Source organism: Amblyomma mixtum, chromosome 3 (genome assembly GCF_055824585.1).
Source record: "Amblyomma mixtum isolate Tamu chromosome 3, ASM5582458v1, whole genome shotgun sequence".
Taxonomy (NCBI): Eukaryota; Metazoa; Arthropoda; class Arachnida; order Ixodida; family Ixodidae; genus Amblyomma; species Amblyomma mixtum.
Genome location: NC_143014.1, coordinates 421,570,330 through 421,592,596, shown reverse-complemented (window position 1 = coordinate 421,592,596; position 22,267 = coordinate 421,570,330). Strand labels below are relative to the sequence as shown.

General features: G+C 47.9%; 1 protein-coding gene across 1 annotated transcript; it reads left to right on the top strand.

Annotated features, from left to right (window-relative positions):
• The first annotated feature begins 6,718 nt into the window (after positions 1–6,718).
• LOC149357889 (uncharacterized) lies at positions 6,719–11,470 on the top strand. Its single transcript, XM_089577984.1, has 2 exons — positions 6,719–7,511; positions 11,310–11,470. Exons 1-2 carry the CDS (start codon positions 6,735–6,737, stop codon positions 11,439–11,441), a joined length of 909 nt encoding a protein of 302 aa, XP_089434110.1. The 5' UTR covers positions 6,719–6,734; the 3' UTR covers positions 11,442–11,470.
• Positions 11,471–22,267: the final 10,797 nt, after the last annotated feature.

Genomic DNA, 22,267 nt, shown 5'->3' with positions numbered 1-22,267 from the left:
TCACCGTCGCATCTATCCTTCGTGGAAACTGATTGGAAAAAATGATTAAATACGTTTGCAATATCTTTCTTTTCTGTCACGACTGCGTCGCCATCAACTGTCTGTTCTATTTCATTCTTTCTATCTGTGAAATATCGCCAAAACTTTTGTGGCGAGCTTTTAAGGAAGTTTGTAAGCGTTTTATTGAAGAACGTTTTGTTCGACTCCACCAATGCAGATTTTAGCATTTGTTTGGTTATTGAAAGTTCTGTTGCCCTGCTTTTTTTCTTCCTTAATCTATTTATCTTACGCTTAAGGTGTATGATGCTCCTAGTTATCCATGGATTTTTTCGCTTTGCTTTCTTTATACGTGTGGGGACAAAATGATCTATGCAATATTTGATTATGCCTTTAAGTCGGTCCCATAGTTCTTCTACACTTTCGCGGTTGGATGCTATTTCAAAATCATCAAAGTTTTCTTCCAAAACGTCTAGGATGGACGTGTCATTCGCACGGCCATAATCCTTAAAATGCATCACGACATATGGTTTCTTACAGATTCTTGTGTGCAGCGGTACATTCAAGCAAACCGTCTTATGATCTGATAAACCACTCTCAACTGATACAGTGTAGTCTGGTATTCTACCGGATATGAAAACCAAGTCCAACAATGACTGGGACTTTGGTGTAACTCTTGTGAAGTCTTTAACTATTTGCTTAAGATTATGTGAAAACATGATCTGCATCATTTTATTGGCGCTCCTTATTTCTATATTACCCGTTGATAGACTTTCCCAGTTAATATGCGGCAAATTAAAGTCACCAGCCATTATTAGTCTTGTGTTTTCATTTACATTTCAGTTAAGAAATACATTCAAGCCATCCAAAAATTCTGGCGGAGTGGCTGGTGGTCTGTACACAGTCCCTAATATATACCACATGTTTGCACAGCTGATCATGCACCAGACCGTTTCAGAAACACTGCAATCAAGGGCGACTGCGTTTATAGTGCTTTTCACAACAATAGCCACGCCACCACCTCTGGAATCTCTGTCGCATCTAAACACCTTGTAGTCAGGAGGAAAAGTACTACTGTCATTAATTGCACTATGTAACCATGTCTCAGTCAACATCAATACATCAGGGTTCTGAGAAATTAGTAGATACTCTAAATCAGTTACTTTATTTGCTATACTGCGGGCGTTTACAAGTAGAATTCTGAGCTATGACCGAGAAGAATCGCTTTCCGTGTCAGAAGCCTTGTCTGAAGTTTGCAACTGAAGCAATGTAGGGCTAGCAGTCTTTCCCCTCTTTTTGAATTGAGGAACCTTAACTTGCTCAGTACGGTACAGACATCGTTCATTCTTTTCACGATCCCAGACGTAGATATGATTGTTGATCTTAAGCTTGTCATGTACCAGTTATACCTTGTTGCCGTTTGCTCGTTCCTTTTCACTGCTTTGCCATAGTTCCTTTCGTACTTCAACAGTTTCTTTAGCATAGTCTTGACTAATGCTTATCGAGCTGACTTTCAGCTTGCCGCAGTTCTGCATCACAGACTGTTTTTCTCGCGAATCATAAAAATGCATGATTACCGGCCGATTACTACCGTCTTTTTTCTTCCCAATACGATGAATTTTGTCAATCGTGTTCACTTGTACTCCCAAGATTCCTTTAAATACATTATCAATAACAGCTTGTTTCAGGTCGCGGTCTGATTCACCCTTCTCCTCATCGATACCAAAAACCAAGAGATTATTGGATCGGCTTTCTATTTTCATACTCTACCAACTTATCCGCCTGATGACGAACAAGGGATTCTAGGGTTTGTACTCGCTCGTTCAATTCTGCAATCATGTTAAGTGTAGCGGTAATTTTTTCGCATTTCGCATTCATTTCGGTCATTTCAGCACTTAATGCATCTATTTTAGCATCTGATGAAGCCTGATTGTGAATGATTAATTGCAACATTTCTGCGGTTTTAGGTCCATGATTTTCTTCAACATCTTCTGAAACCAACAGTCTCAACACCATAGACCAAGAGTCAACCAAAAAAATCAGGTAACTGCGATGGCACGGCAGAACTAACAAAAGCAAGGTGTGTTGCTGGGCGAGTTGGTTGGGGTACATCTTGAGAAAAACAGCCCTTGCAGACAAAGGACCAGAACAAGAAGGACAGCGCAGTTGTGTGTCCTTCTTGTTCTGGTCCTTTGTCTGCAAGCGCTGTTTTTTCTCAAGATAGGCTAACAAAAAGCGGTTGTCACTTCTAAAAATTTTAGCATTATTAAAATAACCAACCTGCAACAGCAGTAACGGCCGCTTAGGCATGTTGTCGCTAGGCCAGGTGCCGAGCCCTCTGAAGCCTCCCTCGCTGCTTGGCTCTTTTTGTAGCCGGTCCACTGATGACGTCACCATCGTCGACGAAAGACGATCCACGAGCCGGATGCCATCAATCCCAAAGTCTTGATAACGCGTGAAGAAAAGCGGTGCCCCGTCCGGACTGCAGAAAGATGTAGCGTTGGCGAAAATCCATGGCAAGACCTGCAACAGCAGTAACGGCCGCTTAGGCATGTTGTCGCTAGGCCAGGTGCCGTGCCCTCTGAAGCCTCCCTCGCTACTTGGCTCTTTTTGTAGCCGGTCCACTGATGACGTCACCATCGTCGAGGAAAGACGATCCACGAGCCGGATGCCATCAATCCCAAAGTCTTGATAAGGCGTGAAGAAAACCGGTGCCCCGTCCGCACTGCAGAAAGATGTAGCGTTGGCGAAAATCCATGGCAAGACCTGCAACAGCAGTAACGGCCGCTTAGGCATGTTGTCGCTAGGCCAGGTGCCGTGCCCTGTGAAGTTGTTACCGAAAATTGTTACCGAAATGAAATTGTTACCGAAAATTTGGCACAGCGGTCCAGTTCACTTATTCTCCCAGGCGCTGAGAGTGACTTCAAATTCGTGCATTATCGCAAACGCCCAAAAATGGGGCTGCAAATACTACATATCAGGACCTCTTCACCTAAGCGTCAAAGATTTAAACCACGCAGATATGGCGCGATGAATGCGGTACGTGTGGACGCTTTCGCTTGTGACATCATAACGAAAGCTTAAAGCAGAACGAGAGATTGAGCAAACATGCTCTTGACATTGAGCTCTTTGTTTCGACAAACGTGGCCTTGACCTCTGGAAAGCACAAATCGTGCTCAGTTTGCAGCGCCTAGAAAATGTAATTACCACCGGAGATTCCTTGCACGGAAATGCCCCAATCCTTCCGGAGTAGTCCCGATACCAAACCACTCCCCGTCCCAATGGAGAGCCACTCTTTGTAGCTCAGCCCTGGGCGGCCATCGTGACCCTATCGCCCGGGCCACCTAGATAGCTACGGCAAATAGGGACCTCGACTAAGGGCTCCTCACTCTCGGTGCAATCTTTCTTCATAATAAGTGCTTGCTTACTGTTACTGAGTCGTCTATTAGCCACCCCAGAATTTTAGTTACTTTTTTGCCGCTTTCCCAGACTCCCACTTTTTAATCTTTGAATACTTTTCGAACATGTGTTCGGATATGAATCGCGACGCTGATGGCTTTCGTGTCTGCTGGACCCCACCAAAAATTTAATCCTGCGAGAAAATTCTGTTCTTGGTGCCTTCGATTAGTAATTAAAAAACACGCGACTTTTCCCGCTATTGATCCAGATGGAACACAGACGTGTTCACCTTTCACAAACGACTTGCTGTGATCGCTTGTGGTAAACTAAAAAATTACTAGATTTTAACTTTTGGAAATAAGAATCTCCCCACTTTTGCGTTCATATTTGCTGTGCCCCACCCAATATACGTTTGCCGGCAGATGTGCTTGTTTCCTAGAACGTGAAGGTTGCACGATTTCGTTTCACGGTTATGACCTTGAACGAAACCATTGGAAGAGAAACCTCCTGGAACAATTCTTAAGGTTGGTTTTGATGATACATGTCTGGGTGCGGCCAACGTAAGACCATCACATAGGCCGAGTTTGCTCTGAAGGAGATGTTGAGCACTCGAGACACATGTGCAAACGAAAACAAAAGGACCCACAATTGTTTCCTAGCTTTATATTTCGACGCAGTGAACACAGCCTTCGAGTACGGTTAAAAGCGCCGCAGTATTGAGAACCGGCCGTGTAGTATGGCATGGAGCGGACAAGTTTTAGACGCAGCTATGGCTTCTCATAATATTCCAAGAAAATTCGCAAAGAAAAAATGACATGGCATGTATCCAAAAAAAGCAACAATAATCTCAGCAGATTTTGTTTGTTTCTTCTTTCTGTAAGCATTCAAGACCTTAGAAGTTACGAACACGGTAATTTTATCGATCAATACGCACTTCCAATAAGCGAGTATCCCAGTTACATTTTGGCATATAGGTTTCATTCATGTCAACAATTTTGAATACTTTTTACTCGTATGAAATCTTGTGATTTCGCTTATTACGCAGGGAAAAATCAATTTAATTTGATTGACGTGGCTCAGTCTTGAGGTTCGCTTCAAATTTTGTCACATATGATATCTTGGAGGCTTAAATGCCACATGTCACCTCAGGTGTTCAACCAAGGAAACTAATCCAAACAGCCTGATATTGACAGAAGCTAGTATCAGGCCATTTATAAGGGCTGTATAGTAATTCAATGAACCCAGCAGGTGCTGCTACTGAGCCCATATTTTAACGTGAATTAGATGGATTAATATGCACTGCAAATGAAAACTGCCTTCCACCTCTCAAGAAATCTCTTACCGAGAATCTTGGAGACCAATATTTGAACACTGACTCCCAAGCCTCACCAAATCGCTTTCCTAACTGCCCATTTCTATGTTTTAAGTAGCGGCATGCTAAGGTCACACCTGGTATGAAAAATGGTCAAGACAAAAGAGCTGATGAAACCATGGGCAGACTGCGTACAACGGCTACATGACCACTCTCTCATTGCACGCTCCCACAGACGCGGATTCACGTGCAAGGCGGCGGATCCGGGTCCCAGCACAGTGTGAGCGGCAGCATCCAGCACGACATATACCGGCCCGACATATACATATACATATAATTCTGATTTTTTGATGCACTAAAATTGTCAAACACACATATTATTGAGTTCATAAAATGTAACTATTGACACTTCTTTTGAGTATTAAAACTTGTGTATGTGGTGTTCAGAAATTGTAGTTCTCGGTGAAATGACAGATGTGGTGCGAGATAACAGCCGACGTGAAATGCGCTTTCTCCGCTGTAGCTGTGCCTATATCTGCGGCCTGTTCGTGCGTCTCGAAGAGAGAGGAAGAAGAAGAGGAGGTTCCGCTCCGGCCAAGACTGGAGTTCGCGCAGACTGGAGGTCTCTTTCACGTGTTTGCGATGCCGAGTTCCTCTGCTAAATTTCTACCTTCACAGATCTGGTCTGGCGGTTTCTCCACTGTGCCCATTTGGTGCCGAGCCTGAGACAGTGGATCACTACCTGCTATTTTGCCGCCGATTCTCTTCTTTGAGGAGGCGCCTATTAGAAATTCCATTTCACCAGCTGGGTCTGCCTGTGTCCACTGAGGTTGTTCTTTCCTTTGGCGCTACTTCGCTTGGACGAAGCAACAGGAGTGCGCGCTGTGCAGTTCAAAAATTTCTTCTAGAAACACAGCGACTCCCATGCTAATGTAAATTTTATTTATTTTTCTATTTGTTTTCATTTTTCTGATTATCAAACAGTTCATTTATTGTTATTATTATTATATTTTTATTTTATTTTATTTTATTTCACTTTTTTTATGTCTCTCTTTCAGTCAATACAAAATTGAACCATTCCTTCTTTGGAGGAGAAATTCTAGAGGCCCGTGTACTGTGCGATGTCAGTGCACGTTAAGAACCCCAGGTGGTCGAAATTTCCGGAGCCCTCCACTACGGCGTCTCTCATAGCCTCAGTCGCTTTGGGACGTTAAACCCCATAAACCAAACCAAACCGAACCATTCCATATGATGCATTCAAATTTGCACATAAAGCCGTCGTCCCATCTTCGATCTCCCAGCTAACAGGACCCCTTTCGTTGCGTCGTCCAATCTGTCAGCCTATACCCTATTAATACTCCTTTTCCTCTAAAGCTCCTAATCATTCCAACAGTTCACCGCCGGTGTCTTGGCCACTCCCCCGTAGTGGGTATGTGCCATTCTACTTGAGGCCAACCAACCAACCACCTTCGGTACTGCCACCGCTTCTCGGCTTCTTTTCATGCGCAACAAACGCTGAAGAGCTCACCTCTTATGTCCAGCGTTTCCTAAAGGTGAGCGCTTTCCAACCGCTACAACCATTATTCGATCCAGTCCTCTCTTCTGACCGCACCGACGTCGTAAAGTTCGCTCCTCGCCAGCCGCCGCGCTGGGCCTCGCCTCGCTTGAGGCTAGGCCTATCACCGGCAGCGCACCTACCCCAACAGCCATGGAGGTGCAAGCGCAGGGCGACAACCTCGACCCTGAAACGTCCCGACCCAGTGAGTGGACCGCAGTGCTCCGCGCATACCAGTTTCGAGAACCAAGCCCGAATACCCTGGTTGGACCCACACAAACAGCCGTGTCCACCGTCGGTGCTCAGGCCGAGGCTGCCCCTGCGCCCTTTAAGCCGACGTACCGTGCTCAACAGCAACAGCTGCGCGTGTCGCACGCAGTCTCGCAGCGAAGTAAACACCTTGCTTCACTCCCGCCCGGCACCATACGGGTAGTTTTTCGACCGAGAGGCGGGCTCGCTTTGAACTGAGCCATGGCGCAGCCCCTTATGCAAGCCCTGCAAGTCACTGCCGATGGCCGGGACCTAGGGGACTTTCACCTCCGGATCCATCCTACGAATAACACATTCACCGTCGCTACCCACCAGGAGACAACCGCCCTGCACCTCGTCCAACTCAAGGAAGTGGTACTCCAAGGGACCAGTTACCCTGTCGCCGCCTACATCGCACCGCCGCCCGCAGCTGTACGTGGAGTCATCTCGCAGGCCTACTGGGCGGAAACCCCGGAGCAGATGCTACGAGACCTCCAGACCCGCAACCCGGACGCTGATATTATCGCAGCACGCAGAATGGGGAGGACGCTCTCCATATTAATCACTTTTGCGCATGGACCAGTCCCTCATACCATACGCTACATGAGTGTGGTTTATAGATGCACGGCGTACAAGGGCAGTCCAGATGCCTGCACCAACTGTCGCCGACCGGGCCACAGATATGACGTCTGCCCCCACCCCAAGACTGGTCTCTTCACGCGGTGCGGGGACAAGCATGACCCGCAAGCTGTTCCTTCCTGCATCCCAATCTGCATTCTGTGTGGGGGCGAGCACCTCACGGGTATCGGCTCATGCAAGGCAAGACAAACAACTCCGAAACAACGCAGCCCGCCGCCACAGAAAACAAAGCCCTTTAGCAAGAAGGACTTTCCCCCGCTGCAAACGACCCTTCCCACTACCTCTACGTGGGCCTCCATGGCCGCCAGGGTTCATACGCCGACCTCCCAGGACCACGAAGTGACTGCTCTGCGGGAAGAGGTAAGGCAGTTCAAGGCAGCCATCTCTACCTCCACCGCTGTACCCCCAAATCCTCCACCCCAATCCTCTCCACCCACCTCGCCACCTGTCGAACCTCCTTCGAAAAAGAGGAGGCCTGATGAGACGCCAGCACAACCCATAGACTTGGAAGCAAAATTTCAGGACTTCGCCAAAAACTTAGAAGCTGGGCTCGCAGAGCGAATTACTGCACAGGTCACTGCACAGTGCCAAATTTTGATTGAAACTACCATTACCCGTTTAATGGATACTGTCATAACTAGCATCATGGCCAAGGTAGAGGAGTGTTTACATCACCTTGTTCCTAGCCTCTCACAGGCCTCTCCTCCCACAGTGCCACCCTCCACACCCCTCCTTCGCCCTTCCTTCGCGCCTCTACGCTACAGCATGGCTCCTCCGACGGACCATAATTCTTTACACATTATTCAATGGAACTGCAGGGGCTTTCGGCGTAAGCGCGATCCTCTGCTGCAAATTATCGCTACTTCCTCATCCCCACCAGACATCATCGCATTTCAGGACGCAAACGTTTGCAAACAACTTCCCGGATACGCTCTTATCCCCTCGGACTCTACTGATCTTCCTTGGGTGGTCACATACGTCTGCAACTCTTTGTATTACATGGAACACACAATTACGACACCTATCGCTCACACGTTCATCGAAATTTTACCTCCAACCCCTGCACAATCTCCCTTGTTCGTTCTTAACTGCTATCTTCTACCACGACAGCCAGTTAATCTACTCTCTCCACTCCTCAAATCCGTGGCGCAATTGGCTGGATCAAAGCCCTACTCATTGCTGGTGACTTCAACTGCGCACACGTGGACTGGGGCTATCGGCGCACAAACCACAGAGGCACAGTTCTCTGCAATGAAATGATGGTCCTCCACTTGTCCATCTATAATGATTTCAGCCTGCCTACGAGGGTTGGTAACAGTGTTACTACAGATACCAGCCCAGATCTCACGCTTGGAAGAAATGTGGCCCACCTGCAGTGGGAAAGAACGCAAACCACACTAGGCAGCGACCACCACCTAATTCGCATAACACTAAGCTATCGCCGCCCTAAGCGCAAATTTACCGTTAGACAAACTAATTGGGACCAGTTACGAAAATTTCGCCAGGAACACGTACAGTCAACACAGGTACCCTTCGACCTAGACACCTGGACTACCCAGTTACAGGAGGACATTCGCCAACATACCCGAATGCTAGACACTACCCCAGACACCCCCGTAATTGACAGTAAGCTCGCGCACCTCCTTCAAGCTCAAGAACGCATAACACACAGATGGAAAATTCAAAAAAACAATAGGAAACTAAAACTCAAACTCGCACACCTTCAGACTCAAATAGAACACCACAGTGCCACTCTTTGCAAAGCTAATTGGAATCAGATTTGTGACAGTCTCCGCGGCAATCTCTCCACAACCCGTGCCTGGCACCTCTTACGCCACATGCTAGACCCCACGCAATCTAAAACCCAGACACGCCTTAGCATTCGCCGCCTTACTCATAACCACAGGCAGGACACGAACGCCTTCCTCATGCAGGTGAAATCAACATATACCACCCCAGGTGACCCTTGCAAGCACCCCGAGTACATGGGTCCACCTCAACCCCAGCTTGACGCCCCTATTACAGAGGCGGAATTTCGGACAGCCCTTTTGAAATTGCGCAATACTGCACCCGGGGGAGATAAAATTACCAATGCTGCCATCCGAAACCTTGACGATGCCTCCATATCTCATCTAGTCACCCACTTCAACGACTGCTGGAAGTCAGGTACCCTCCCAGCCACCTGGAAGCATGGAAAAATCATATTTATTCCTAAACCCCACAAACCCATCAACATAGAGAATATCCGACCAATTTCTCTGACATCTTGTCTCGGCAAGGCCTTCGAACACATAATTCTTGCCCGAATAACCACGTACATGGAAGACAACCACCTTTTTCCGCACAGCATGGTGGGCTTTCGTGCGCACCTATCTGCACAGGATGCCCTACTACAAATTACACATGACGTGCTTGATGACACGATCCCCCACCTCACTAAAGCTATTCTGGCGGTTGACCTCACAAAGGCATTTGACAGGATTCGACACGATGCCATTTTGCGAGAACTGCAGGCACTACAGGTAGGCTCAAATACCTACAACTACGTTCGCGCCATTCTCTCGGGCCGCACTGCCTCCCTGCACATAGCAGAGCTGAGCACACCACCTTATATACTCGGCGAACTTGGAACCCCCCAAGGCGCGGTCCTCTCCCCTCTTCTCTTTAATATTGCTCTCATCCCCCTAGCTCATAAACTCGCTCTCATCCCACACCTAAGGCATACCTTGTACGCTGATGATATTACCGCATGTACCACTCATGGTTCTGATGGAGAAATTGAGGAAACTCTTCAATTAGCAGCTGACACCAACTCTGCTCATGCGTCATCTATTGGGCTCGAATGCTCCCCCGCTAAATCCGCACTTCACCTCATAAGACCGAAACCTGCAGCTAACTCGCCCATTCAAATCGCTTTACAAGGAACCCCTATCCCCGTCACCCCCACCCTCCGTATCCTTGGCCTTTACTTGCAGGATTCAGGACGCAACGATCATACCCTTAAAACACTCAAGGCCTCCACGCAATCTGTGTTGCAACTACTACGCCGCGTATCCTCCCTGCACAAAGGCTTAGGCGAAGCGGACAGCATGAAAGTAGTGCATGCTTTTACACTTAGCCGCATTTTATACGCCACCCCATATCTTAAGCTCAACCGCATGGAAACAGCGAGTGAACGCCATGATTCGTCTAGCAACCAAGGCAGCCTTAAACTTACCCCGCAGCACTAGCACAGCCTAGCTCCTTGAACTAGGCATGCATAACACCATTCAGGAACTAGTAGACGCGCACCTCCAGACACAGTATCTGAGACTTGCCGCGAGCGCAACTGGCAGGCGTATCCTCGCTTCCCTTCGCATCAACATTCCCGCTAATCAGACATCCCTTATAGCTATTCCTCGACACATTCATACCCCCCTCGTTGTGAAACCCCTTCCCCGGAACGTTCATCCCCAGTACCACATCCCTCGCCGCATGGCTCGCGCTAAGGCCCTACACAAGTATTATGGACAAGACCAGGACGCCATTTGGGTAGACGCCGCGTGCACAACTCATGAAGCTGTAGCTGTTGGTTACAATCCAGCCCTAGCACAGCCCCTCACACACCGCCTTCCCTGGGGCTGTATGCCTGAGGAGGCAGAGGAAACCGCCATCGCCCTAGCCCTTGTACATTCCAATGCAAACTACATCTTTAGCGATTCCAAAACAGCTCTGTTCAACTTCGCGAGAGGCAGGATTAGCGCCCCTGCTTGGGAGTTGTTGAACACCCCCACCAAAAACTTACCACGCAGAGTAGAGCTCCAGTGGGTGCCGGCTCACTCTGGGAATCCAGGAAACGAGGCTGCCGATAAATTGTCCCGAGGTTTGATTTGCCGGGCTCAGGACGGCCTCGATCCAGGTTTCTCGAGAGAACGGGCGCACACCTTTGCAGAGCTCACGCAAATGCCCCGCTTGGACCGTCGGACTTACCCTCCTCCACACCCCTCCCTTACCCATTCCCAACAGATCCTCTGGAGACGCCTCCAGACCCGCTCTCTCTCATCCCGTAAGCTGCTATCCCACTACTGTGGCACCTCCCGTGCATGCACCCTGTGCGGCGACCCTCACGCCACACTCTCCCACATCCTTTTCGGCTGCCCTGCTGATCCTCCCCCGCAGGGACAGCCCGCGTTATCAAGTTGGGAGGACTGGGAGGTCGTTCTCTCGTCTCCAGACCCGCCATCGCAGCTTGCTGCGGTGCTTCGGGGTGCCGACGTCATGGACAAACACCACATGAACGTTCCGACGTAGAGTGGGACCGTGCGGTGGTCCAGGGACCCAAGGGGGTCTAACACACTTGCCATAATAAAGCTTTTCTCTCTCTCTCGAAGAGAGAACACTTTGCGCTTTCGACCTGCTATTGGCGGTGAGATAAGCGGGCAACTTGAAGTTTTTATTCCCCCGCTGCATTGCTCTTCTTCTGTCTCCGCTTTCTCCTCGCATATATTAAGGCGAAAGCCTTTAATGGGGCTGATACTGACGCCCTTTAGCAGAGGGTGTCACACATTCAGTTCAGCAGCATTTAACTCGTGTTAACTCCGGAACTGAAAAAAGATAGGAGAAATCGAATGGCTGCTTCAGATAGAGAAGGAAAAAATGAACCCACAAGCCGCGTTTGGTGACTCTAGAGTCGTTATTTAATTACTTATAGTAAAAAATGCCACAATTGTGTCGATATAACGCGGACGTTGATATAGCCACAGGAACGGTGTGACGTCACATCCACCGGAAGTCGTCATGGCGTAGAGAAAATTATCACAGAATGGTCGGAAAAACGTAGGATTTGTGTCATATTAGATGGAAAAATGGGTAAGGTAATTAAGCCTAATTAGCACTTAAGATCCCCGAAAAATGTATAACTTGGGTATCGATATAGCCACGGGAACGGTGTGACGTCACATCGACCGCAAGTCATCACGGGATAGTGTCCTCGGCTTTCGCCTCTCAACACTATAGTTGCGAAAGAGTCCTCGCAATTTTTTGTTAGCATTTTGAGGGCAGGTTAGTATTCAGCACATGCTTGCGAAAATAGCCATTTTGCTGCTGTCAGCTTTGGAGCCTCTTTCAGTGGCTCAGTCACGTATGCACTATTCTTGAAAGAAAAATAAATCTGAAAGAACTATCAAATCAAAACGCCGTAAGTGATGTCGTGTAGTGTGAAGACGATCGGTTCTACTGCGTATACTATCCGCTACGAATGCGGCCTGTCAGTTGTGAACTGTCCTCGACCAGCATCTAGGAACAGCTACTCGAGAGTAGGGAATTGCACTCCAAAAAGACCGAACACCAAACACACGCCAAAGCTGCCTCACTTCCTTCTTGCCTAATATATAGTACTGTCAAGGGCAAAATTAGCTGGATGCGGATTCACCAAAAGAAATTTATTCGTACCTTGCCCTGCTAGCCACTCGGTATTTGTTCCCATATCCAACATTCTTTGAAAAAAAATTTGAAGATACGAAAACTCTAAATAGAGACGGTAACGGTCCCGTCTTCTGATATGTAGCAAAAATCTTTCTTTTAAAGTGTTTCCATCTATCGCATTAACCATTTAAGACTGTCATGGGAGACCAACGAGGAACGCTTTTGACGATAGCAAAAAGATGATTAAAAAAAAACACGACTGCCGTCGGGTGATCTGCGGACATATTGATTGTTATAGTGAAATCTTACATTATATGAAACAATTGAGTTCATGAAAGGTTTCCCGCTCAAAAATGCTTTCGTCCAGAATTGTTGGGTATGAGGGGAAAAAGCACACGTGCCCCCTCATGCATCTACGCCCTTTATGGACTTCTATTGCCTGATTATGCAGGCATTTTTTCCCCATAAACCTGCATCCCGCAAGCCTTCATATATCACTTATATGTTTGTATTTTCTTACAGGCGTTTTCATTCCGTACTTCACTACGGTAAAAGCGTTCCGCTCCACGTAACACAAGTGTGACCCTTGCCTTCTGGCTGCCCTCGGCGAGCGGTGACTTAAGATTTGCTCGCACACCAGCGTTAACGAACGCGAGAGGTTGACAGCGGAGCATTTACTCGCCAATGCAGATCTGAGACAGCGGTGGTCAGCGTCTGTTGCGTTCTCAGGCCACGGGCAACGCGGCGGCCGTCGATCGCAAGAGCGCTGCCGCAAGGCGGAAAGCTCCGGTGGTGTGCGTCCGCTCCCGCCTCCGTGTTTCCCCGTTGTGCAACGCGGGCGCAAGAGGGGCCGAGTGCCATACGCCACGTGCAGCGCAGGCTGACGGTTCTCTTCCGTCCGGCTCGGAGAGGAGGCCACGCACTGCGTCCGCTCGCCCAAGGTCTTCGCAATGAAACTTAGTTTCACTGTCCTCTCATCTGACGAGGTCCCTCTCACCCTCTCGCTTGCTCATTCTTTCTCTCTGCAAGCCTTCGTTCCAGCACCGTTTTAATAAGGTTTACTCACTCACTTTCTCTTTCTCAAGCCGGCAAAAGAGAGCATGTACAAAATGGTCTTCAGGTGCTGCTTGGCGGCATGGCGCACCAGTGGCGGCCGGCTCAAGCAGCTTATCTACCATATGGGTGATGTTTGGCTCAAGGAATGTGTAACTGTTGCAGTCCTATGCCATCGTAAGTTCTGTGTTAGCTATGCTTAGCCAGTTGATACTGCGGTATGGACTTTGCGAAAGAACTCAGTGCTCGCAAGCATCCAGTACTAAATGCGTGATGAGGGAATTATCTTGGCACCACTCGTATTTCGAGACCTCCTTAGGTTTCAGAGACTTTTCTATATGCTACGTTTAGAATACGGACGTAGTAAAGTGCCTACTACGCGTTTACTGCACGACCTAAGGGTTCCTTTTGGCTAAAGCGGTTTCTCATGTCACTCGACGCGCTTACAATGACGATGAGGTGTCCAGTTAACGGTAATTTAAGCTACATACCCCGCTGAAAGAACATTAGACTTAAAACCAGTAAGTAAGAGTGAGTTAACAAGATTGTTTTAACTGACGAAAAGATTTCCCCCGCCTTGAATGTCCGCCAAACATAAGGTGTAGTGACTGATTTTTGCATGGCACAGCCACGCAGGCAATCTCTAGTAGAAGGCTTCCCATTTGACGCGTAAAGAAGAGTGTTTGAATTTCGTTTCCAACGAAGTAAGTATCATTACAATGGTCGTTGGACCGGGAAGCGTTGTTGTTAGAATCTGAAATGGCGAAGTGCTTATTAACATTGTCTGGGCAGGCAAAATAACCGATTCAATAGTCTGGCAGTCAGTGCTCCCAATGATAAATGACAGCGGTTATAGCTATCAGGCACCACGCATTTTCAGCTACTGATGTTTCAAGTCCCACATCCAGTTTAGTTTAATGCCTTCCAAACAATTAAGTAGTATATCTGGAGCGTTCGACAGAAATGCAAGCTTCATAGGTAGCTATTATCAGGCCCCTATAGAGAATTAACAAGACCTGGAAGTCAAATGGATATCGGGAAAAGGAAAAACCTAAATGCGAACTTTTAGACATCAGTTTTTTTATTTACTGACGTTTGGAAAAGTTTTGCATGAAAATGATTGTATAAAACAAAGTGATCGAGAAAATATCTGCAAGAAAAAAATAGCGATCTCTATGCGCGATGAAAGGGAAGGCCGTGGGATGAATATCTGATGGGTGCTCACCATCTTTGGGTGTATGCCTGAAAAACGCTTGCGAGCAAAAGGGCAAAACGTCTGCTATGTTCGACGAAACGCCCAGGTGTTTCTAGTTATTCTATATTGATTTTTCGTTAGCTGTGAAAGATACTGTGACGTTTTCTGTGAATTTTGACTGGGCTTCACAGCTGTCATTATTTACGCGTTAAAGGGCACTTTAAAGCTTACCAATTAACCAAATTAACTAAAAACTCGAAAATGTTTGCCATAAGGGCACAAGTTTACTTTGCAAATTTGAAGGCCGTCAACACTGAAAGTGTTTTTAAAATGCCGTAATCCATATTGGGGTCTAAGATGTTGAACGTGAAACACGCTCTTTTGAAAGCCCGTTAGGTTGGCTTTGCAGGCTACCCACTGCTGAAATGGAATGTTTGATGGAGCAGATACTTACCCATTTAAGGTGTCTTAAAACGGAGAAGACGTTTACGCTGTTTCCGCGATGACACTCAGAGCAGCGATGTCTGTAATCAATGTGCAACGTCCGAAAGCCAACTTAAGGAGAATTCAACGACATCTTTTTCACGTTCCAAATCTTGAACCACGGTGCGGATTCGGGAATTCTGGCCTTTATCTGCACAACTGCGGCGTAAAAACGAAACTTAAAACCTTGATTAGATAAGTTTAACGGATTATTCGTCTTTTATGTTGTTGGGATAGCTGGTGGCAAGGAGGGAGCCCCGGTCCCAACAGTCGTGACAGGGTGGGGTGCGCCATCCCACCCTGTCAACACTGTTGGGACCGGGAGTGCTACCTTGTCATCACTATTGCGACTGGGTCATCTCAGCTGGCTGCCACTGTTGCTCAGAACTGAGCCACGAAACGGTCAAGGCCACTGGGAGTCAACAAAACGTTTATGTGCCGTATATGTAAGGGGGTTACATAATGAGCACAGGGGCCGATAGCACAACGGGCTCACATAGGAGCGCGGCCAACTCGCTTGATTTCTCCATCTGCTCCACTTCCGCTGCTCGCATTCAATACGGCTCGGATTTTATAAACCCCGGGAAGCTGCAGCAGCTAGCCTCTCGAACCTTCCAATCAAGTCACACCACTAGTCACCGTTCGAATTGGTCAAGACGGTAAGGCTGTTCAGAGTGTGTAGTCGTGAAATGGCTGCTGGTGAAGAGTCGGCTGAGGCTCGAGTCGGCGCTATGAGTGCGGATTCCGCTAGAATTAGGCGCGCCCGGGCACAACTTCATAAAATGCCCTATGCGCTTGCCCTTCGCGCCTATTTTCTACTTCGCTCGGCACTTGTCTCTGGAGGGGTCACTGTATCCGAAAGCTTGAAAAATGCTGGCCACTAGAGTTTAACTGCGTTAATTTGCACCTTCCTAATAACGTTTGCGTTCATGGTCGCATAAGAATACTAGGTTACCCAGTTTCTCAACTTCAGGTGCTCTAGCTGCTTCCTGGCGTTTTCTTCAAGTCTCGACTTCACTTCAGCACTCACAATCCTAAGATTTGGGTTCATTTGATGCGACTTGGACAAGGTGGAATCTCTCAATCCGACAACAAAGCGGTCAGGAATCAACCGCTCTGTCAAATCGACCAAGTCGTATCTGGCGGCCAACGTGAGCAGCACCGTTAAGCGCGTGTTTACTCTGTCCCCTGTTTCCTGGTTTCCTCGGTTGAGAGAGGAGCTCTCGTAGAAGTTTTTTGAGTGGACGAAGTAAGCGTCGTACTATGGCTTTACGAGCGCATAGTCTTTGATTTCGTCATCGTCGAGGTGGAGTGTCATCAGAATCTCTCGAGTCTTCCTTCCTATGCAATCAGAAGAGTTGTACTTTGAGATTCCTCACTTGTCTGGTCCCATATACAGGCGTAGTGGTAATACTCAAAAATCGGTCTGCAGTAGCTGCTGGATCCCAGACGGGGCGAGAGCTTCATGTCAAACGGCGATGGCCAGCGCCTTAGGGATGGGACCCAAGTGCAGGCGCATCCACTTCTCACACCGTGCCGCATGGGTGCAACGAAGCTATGGGTGCAGCGATGGAATTACCGATGCGGACACGGCAGTGTCCAGTGCAGGAAGAGACCGTTTATTGTGTCCAACACCCTCTACAGTAAAGGCGTGCCATAGATTCTCACACACAAAGAATGAATTCAATCGCAAGCGGCGTCACTAACAATAAGTATTGAAGCTCCGCTATATACACCGTGTCCTTAAAGAAAAACGACGATTGGAGATCCGGCGTGTACAAAATCTTTTTTGGCTTGCGATACCGGAAGCATCGTCCTCGCTGCATTCAGAGCAGGCGGGGAAAAAAGTATGGACGATCGATGCGATTAACGTGGCGAAGTGTGCGTTAGCTTTAGTGTTTAACCCGGACGGACAGCCGCTGCCGCTGACGGGTTCAGCCCGCGCGAGCCGGTGGCGTGATCCAGTCCGTCAACCATGCACCATGTGACACGTCGTAGCCCCAATCCACTTTACAAATGCAATACAGCAATCGCACTGTGACACGCAGGACTCTATCTTCACTTTCCCTACCTGCCACCAGTCACCTACTACTCTATTTTCGTCTTCCTTCTCCCCTTTCGATCACCCTCCTTTCCTATCAAAGAGGAGAGGAGGACTTCCCTACCTCAACTTTGCCACCCATTACCTCCCACCCTCTCTCCCTCACCCATTTCTTTTTCCCTCTCCTTCCATTTCCCATTTCCTCTTATCGTAGCAATGGCGCTATAGACTTGAGGCTGCCGAATCCTGGCCGACGCAACTCTCCATATGGTGTGATCCGGAGCGTCAATACAGACCCCTACTTCGTATCGTTCCCACTTGTGACTTTCGCATGCCACGCAATTTAAGTAGAGGCGTGAGCATTACTGGCTGCACCGAATTCGCTCGAACGTTTCCTCACACAGTATACTTTATTCATAAAATTGGTGCATCAAGTAGCTCCCTGTGCCCGACATGCGGTTTTCCCGAAAATCTGGAACACTTGGTCTACTGCTACCAGATTTTCAATGCACACCGCAATGCATTGCTAAGTACTTTAGGCCTCCGTCAGGACGGCGTCCTGCGCCTGGAGCATGCCATTGGCCCCTGGAGTTGTTCAACTTCGGCTGCGCGTGGTACAAAAGCCCTACTAGTTTATCTTAGGGATACGAATTTAATGACACCCTTTGATTATCCTGTTTGTTTGTGATTGCACGAGTGTCGTGTATGCTTGATTTTACCTTTCAACTTTTCTTTTTTTCCCTTTTCTTTTCCCTCTTCTTCACCCTCATCTGGAGTAGCATGCGAGGTTAACTACACGGCACATCTCTGCTGATATCATTAACCTCTCTCTCTCCCATCTTCCCTATAAGGTGTACAGGAGATTGCCGTCTCTCCGCTTTGCCCCAAGCCAACTGTTGGAGGTTCACGTGAAAAAGGGCAGGTGGCCCTGCGGAGGCTGAAGAGGGCGCGAAAGTGGGAACGAGCTAATAAGAGCTAACGCTCTAAAACTGAGAGGACAATCACCAAACCTGGCGCCATGTTCTATGTCCATTTTAAAATGGCCATGTCACGTCCATCTGGTCCTCTGTCATTGATCACTTAAATATACCCGCGGGTTTCAAGCGTCTGCAGAAAACCGACCCTTTGGGATATGCAGCGATCGTTAGCTGCATATCACAACCAATGGCAGCCAGTGGACGGGACCGGTCGTTGTGATATGCAGCGATGTAGTTCAGCAAGGTTAAGTATGTAGTTTGTATTCCTACGTGTTTCGAGTTTAAACCGGACTCAAGCGATATTTATATGAATTTTTGGCACACCACTTTCTAGATAGAGGTGCGCTCTTGTCATGTTACAGGGGACATTGTAAACGAGATGAAGTAACTTTTTATGAAGAATATAGATAGGATGAAGACAGCGCACCGTGATCTGTACCCACATGTACCCTACACTCGGTGGCTATAGTTGAAATAGGAGTTGAAAATGAAATTATAGACGAGTATATATATAGCTTTACTTGTCTTGAAATAACATATCTCAGCCGACTTATGACCCCGGTTATTCGTTGCTTCGTTGCTCCATGGAGCACGTGATGTTCCCAAGACATGCATGGGGGGAAAAAATACTCCTAGGCATTTAAATTGTTCGACAAATTCTATGAGTCGCGAGTTTAGTTTAGTCTCGAGGGAGGAAGAAAGTACTTTGTTTTTAGGGCGAAATCTAGCAGCTTTTGTTTTCTTATCATTTTTAGAATACATTTTAAATCAGGCTATATTTGTAACTCACTCATGGTTTCATTGCATTCCCGAATAAGGAGATAAAGATCCTTTCCAGTAAAAAAATATGGTAGTATCATTAGCGCAGAAAATATATTTAGCGGCAGAGTTAATCGCAGTCAATACGAGCTAAATGTGAGGTCCATTCGACGACCACGCCATGGGCGGTCGCTTTCCTCAGAGACTTGAAAGCCACAGATATTCTGAGTGCCCAATGGGAGATGAGCAGACGGAGACGAAACGGCCATTTTAAAATGTACAGTTTCTAGAATACGGCCCCTGATACGAATAAGGTGCTAGAGCTGTTAGATTTACCCTCGATGGTGACTCTGATGCTTTAGTTCTAATGAATCCTTTTACTGGCAGGTTGGAAGGTTGCGTAGGGAGGTGGCTGATGGGTACTGATTCTGGAGGGCTGCTGGCATTCCCACTGCGGCTTTGAATTTAATTTAATTGTCGCGTTTAGGTTCTGCTGCTGCCTGGGCTAGCAATCAGATGGAGTGGCGAGGTGGCTAGTGGGTGGCGCTTCTGGAGCGTGGCGGCTTAAGACAGAAGAAAATTACTGTCTTCACACCGATAACGCCGGCATTTTCGACAAGTGCGACTGTTGATAAAGAATGAAATTCAAGAGAGTTAGCTTGGGCTCACACAGTTGCTGGTACACCTCGTGACGGGTGGCAGGCGAAGCTAGGGCTTCATTCCGGGAAGCCTGGAGCCGAGAACTTGATCGCTGCGTGTGTTGCATCGGCCAGGCTTCCGAGCAGTTTTGATGAATGTACGCACCCTTCGTGGGCTCGAGAGAAGCGCTCGCGTGGGCCTTTGGGTGAAGGAAACGGCAATGGCTCGTGGTACAGTCTTCCTAGGCGATAAGTTTGAACCTTTTGTTGTTATCAGCACTGGGAATTACCTTCCGGTGCATCCGCTTCAGTTTGTGTGTGGCTAAGGTGTTCTATAAGATCACACGGGCTCCATTTCTAAGAGAGCCTTACGTCTTTTAATGGGTGCGAAACTTCAGTCCCCCAGCATGTCCGCATTCGTGGAGAGGGAAGACACTAGTGACATCCAAACCACGGACAGCTCACATCGCCCACTCAGAAGACCGCACCTGCTTGCACCAACTACATGGATCGCATGAAGCAGAGAAGTCTCGAGAGTGGCTTTGCACCGGCCGACCTTGATAGCGGTTGTCACTAGTGAGCCAAAAAATATCGCGGTTTCCCGTGACCGCAGAAATTAATACGAATGCTGTCCACTGTAGACATAGTACCACACAATTCTGATGGTGCATATTGCCCAGGTACGGCTATTTCTAGGCAGGGAAACGATTGCCAGGTAGTCAAATTATCCTTACTCCTCGCTTCTGCAAAGCCATGCGGCATGGTGCACCGTAAAGGCAGCTACCATATGGATTTGAAAACGAAGAAGTTCTTCCTTGTTATCAGCGTTGTTACGAAACATAAATTCAACAAATTTCCTTTTGAAGGACCTAAAATTACAATCAAAGGCGCGTTAAACGTAGCCAATGTACTAGAATTTATCACTGCTACTTATTGCAAATCCGCTAAGTACTTTGGTTTAACGAAGACGTCACAGCAGAACTTGCAGCAGATGTCCGCGTACATTCCCTTCCGATTAAACTAAATTGATGTACGCTTTTACCATTGGTTTAAAAGTAGCAATAGCTAATTAATTTGCTATCTAAACTCAAGAAATCATAATAGGTAGGTTATAAAAAAGGGCACGAAAACTTCAATTTAATCGACGTACCGCCCCAAGAATGCCACCCTAATGCAAACCGGATTGAGAGCCAAACTCAGCTTGAAAGTTCAAACACTTGAGATGAAAAACTTGGCGGGGATAGGGACGGCGAGGCGGTCATAAAGACATGCCTCACATATAAGAGAAATGAAATGTCATAACTCACGGGCGGCTTCACGGGTCGGAGCTGCGTTATATGAACGAGCTGCAGACACAAATTGGACTCACAGAAGAGACGAGGACATGGGTTACACAGGTGAGACGGGGGGCGCTTCGTGTTGTGTACTGGTTTCTCTCGTGCGTGCATTGTTATTTTGCGCTATATTTGCAGTGCGGCTCACTTGTTCTTTCAGTGAGGACACAGGCTAGGCGTCGCATGACGGCTGTTTCCTTTGCTTTGTCTCACCCTCTGCTAGCGAATTGCCCCCCTCGGAGCTTCGTTCTCGCGATCCACGAGGACAATTTTTTACTGCCACTCGTGATATTCGTGCTGCATTCATGGGTGCTCTTTATGCCGTCTGTGCCGTCGTCGCCTGCGGAGCTCCTTGCACAATCTGCTGCTGCATCATAGGGTTCGCGTCGTGATCTCAACGCACCGGAAGCATTCGTCCAGTTTGTCACTTTGCCGCCCGCGACAGCTGCTAAGGCCACTGCAGTTGGAAACAACAGATGGGCATCCTGGACGCCTATGTAGCGAGCGCGGTAAGCTACGCATAAAGTTTCGGCGTATCCTGCATCGATGAGGGGCAGCAACAACTCGGGGAAGTCGAGTGCCAGGCTCCGAGGTTTCTTGTAACCAAGAGCGGAACAGCGCTCGAAAATGGCAATAATAAGGGTGATTACTTTGATCCTTGCTTCCGTCCCTCCAGTATGTATCACTTCTTGGCATGAAGCCTGGGCGGAGCTGCAGAAGAAATCACGAGTCAGCATGACCTCTTTTTAGGGAATTGGGGGAATAAGAGGCTACGTATCTGAGATGTGACAATTCCATCACTTCCGCCACGCAGTTGGCTATTTCTGGACTATCGTTTTTGATGAGCACGCCGCTTAGAAATGGCGTTGCTGTTGGAAAAACTCCGGCTGCATGGGATGTTGAGGTCCACGTAGATGGACTAGGTCAACCAAATGGAGAAAATGCGATCATTGGTTTCGCTGATAAAACTAGATAGTCAGTGCGCTCTTCAAGAAAAGAACAGCCAAAATTCATGCTGTTCACTGACACTCGACTCACCTCCGGTCTCCATGCGTCAGGCTCTGCGCTGTCTAGCTAACCACGACTCCCGTGAAACATTCCGTCTCTTGGCTGTCGTTGCCGCCGTTCTTTCATTCCAGAGGATTCTTCCTTCCTCCTCAACTGGCAGGAAAGAGCTTCGGTTTTTCTCATTCTAGACATGACATCAGTGTCACGTCCCCCGCGCACACTTCA

Coding starts and splice junctions, on each gene's coding strand:
- LOC149357889 (XM_089577984.1), top strand. CDS start 6,735: ATGGCGCAGCCCCTTATGCAAGCCCTGCAAGTCACTGCCGATGGCCGG. Junction 7,512..11,309: donor TGACTGCTCTGCGGGAAGAG/GTAAGGCAGTTC, acceptor CCTCCCCCGCAG/GGACAGCCCGCGTTATCAAG.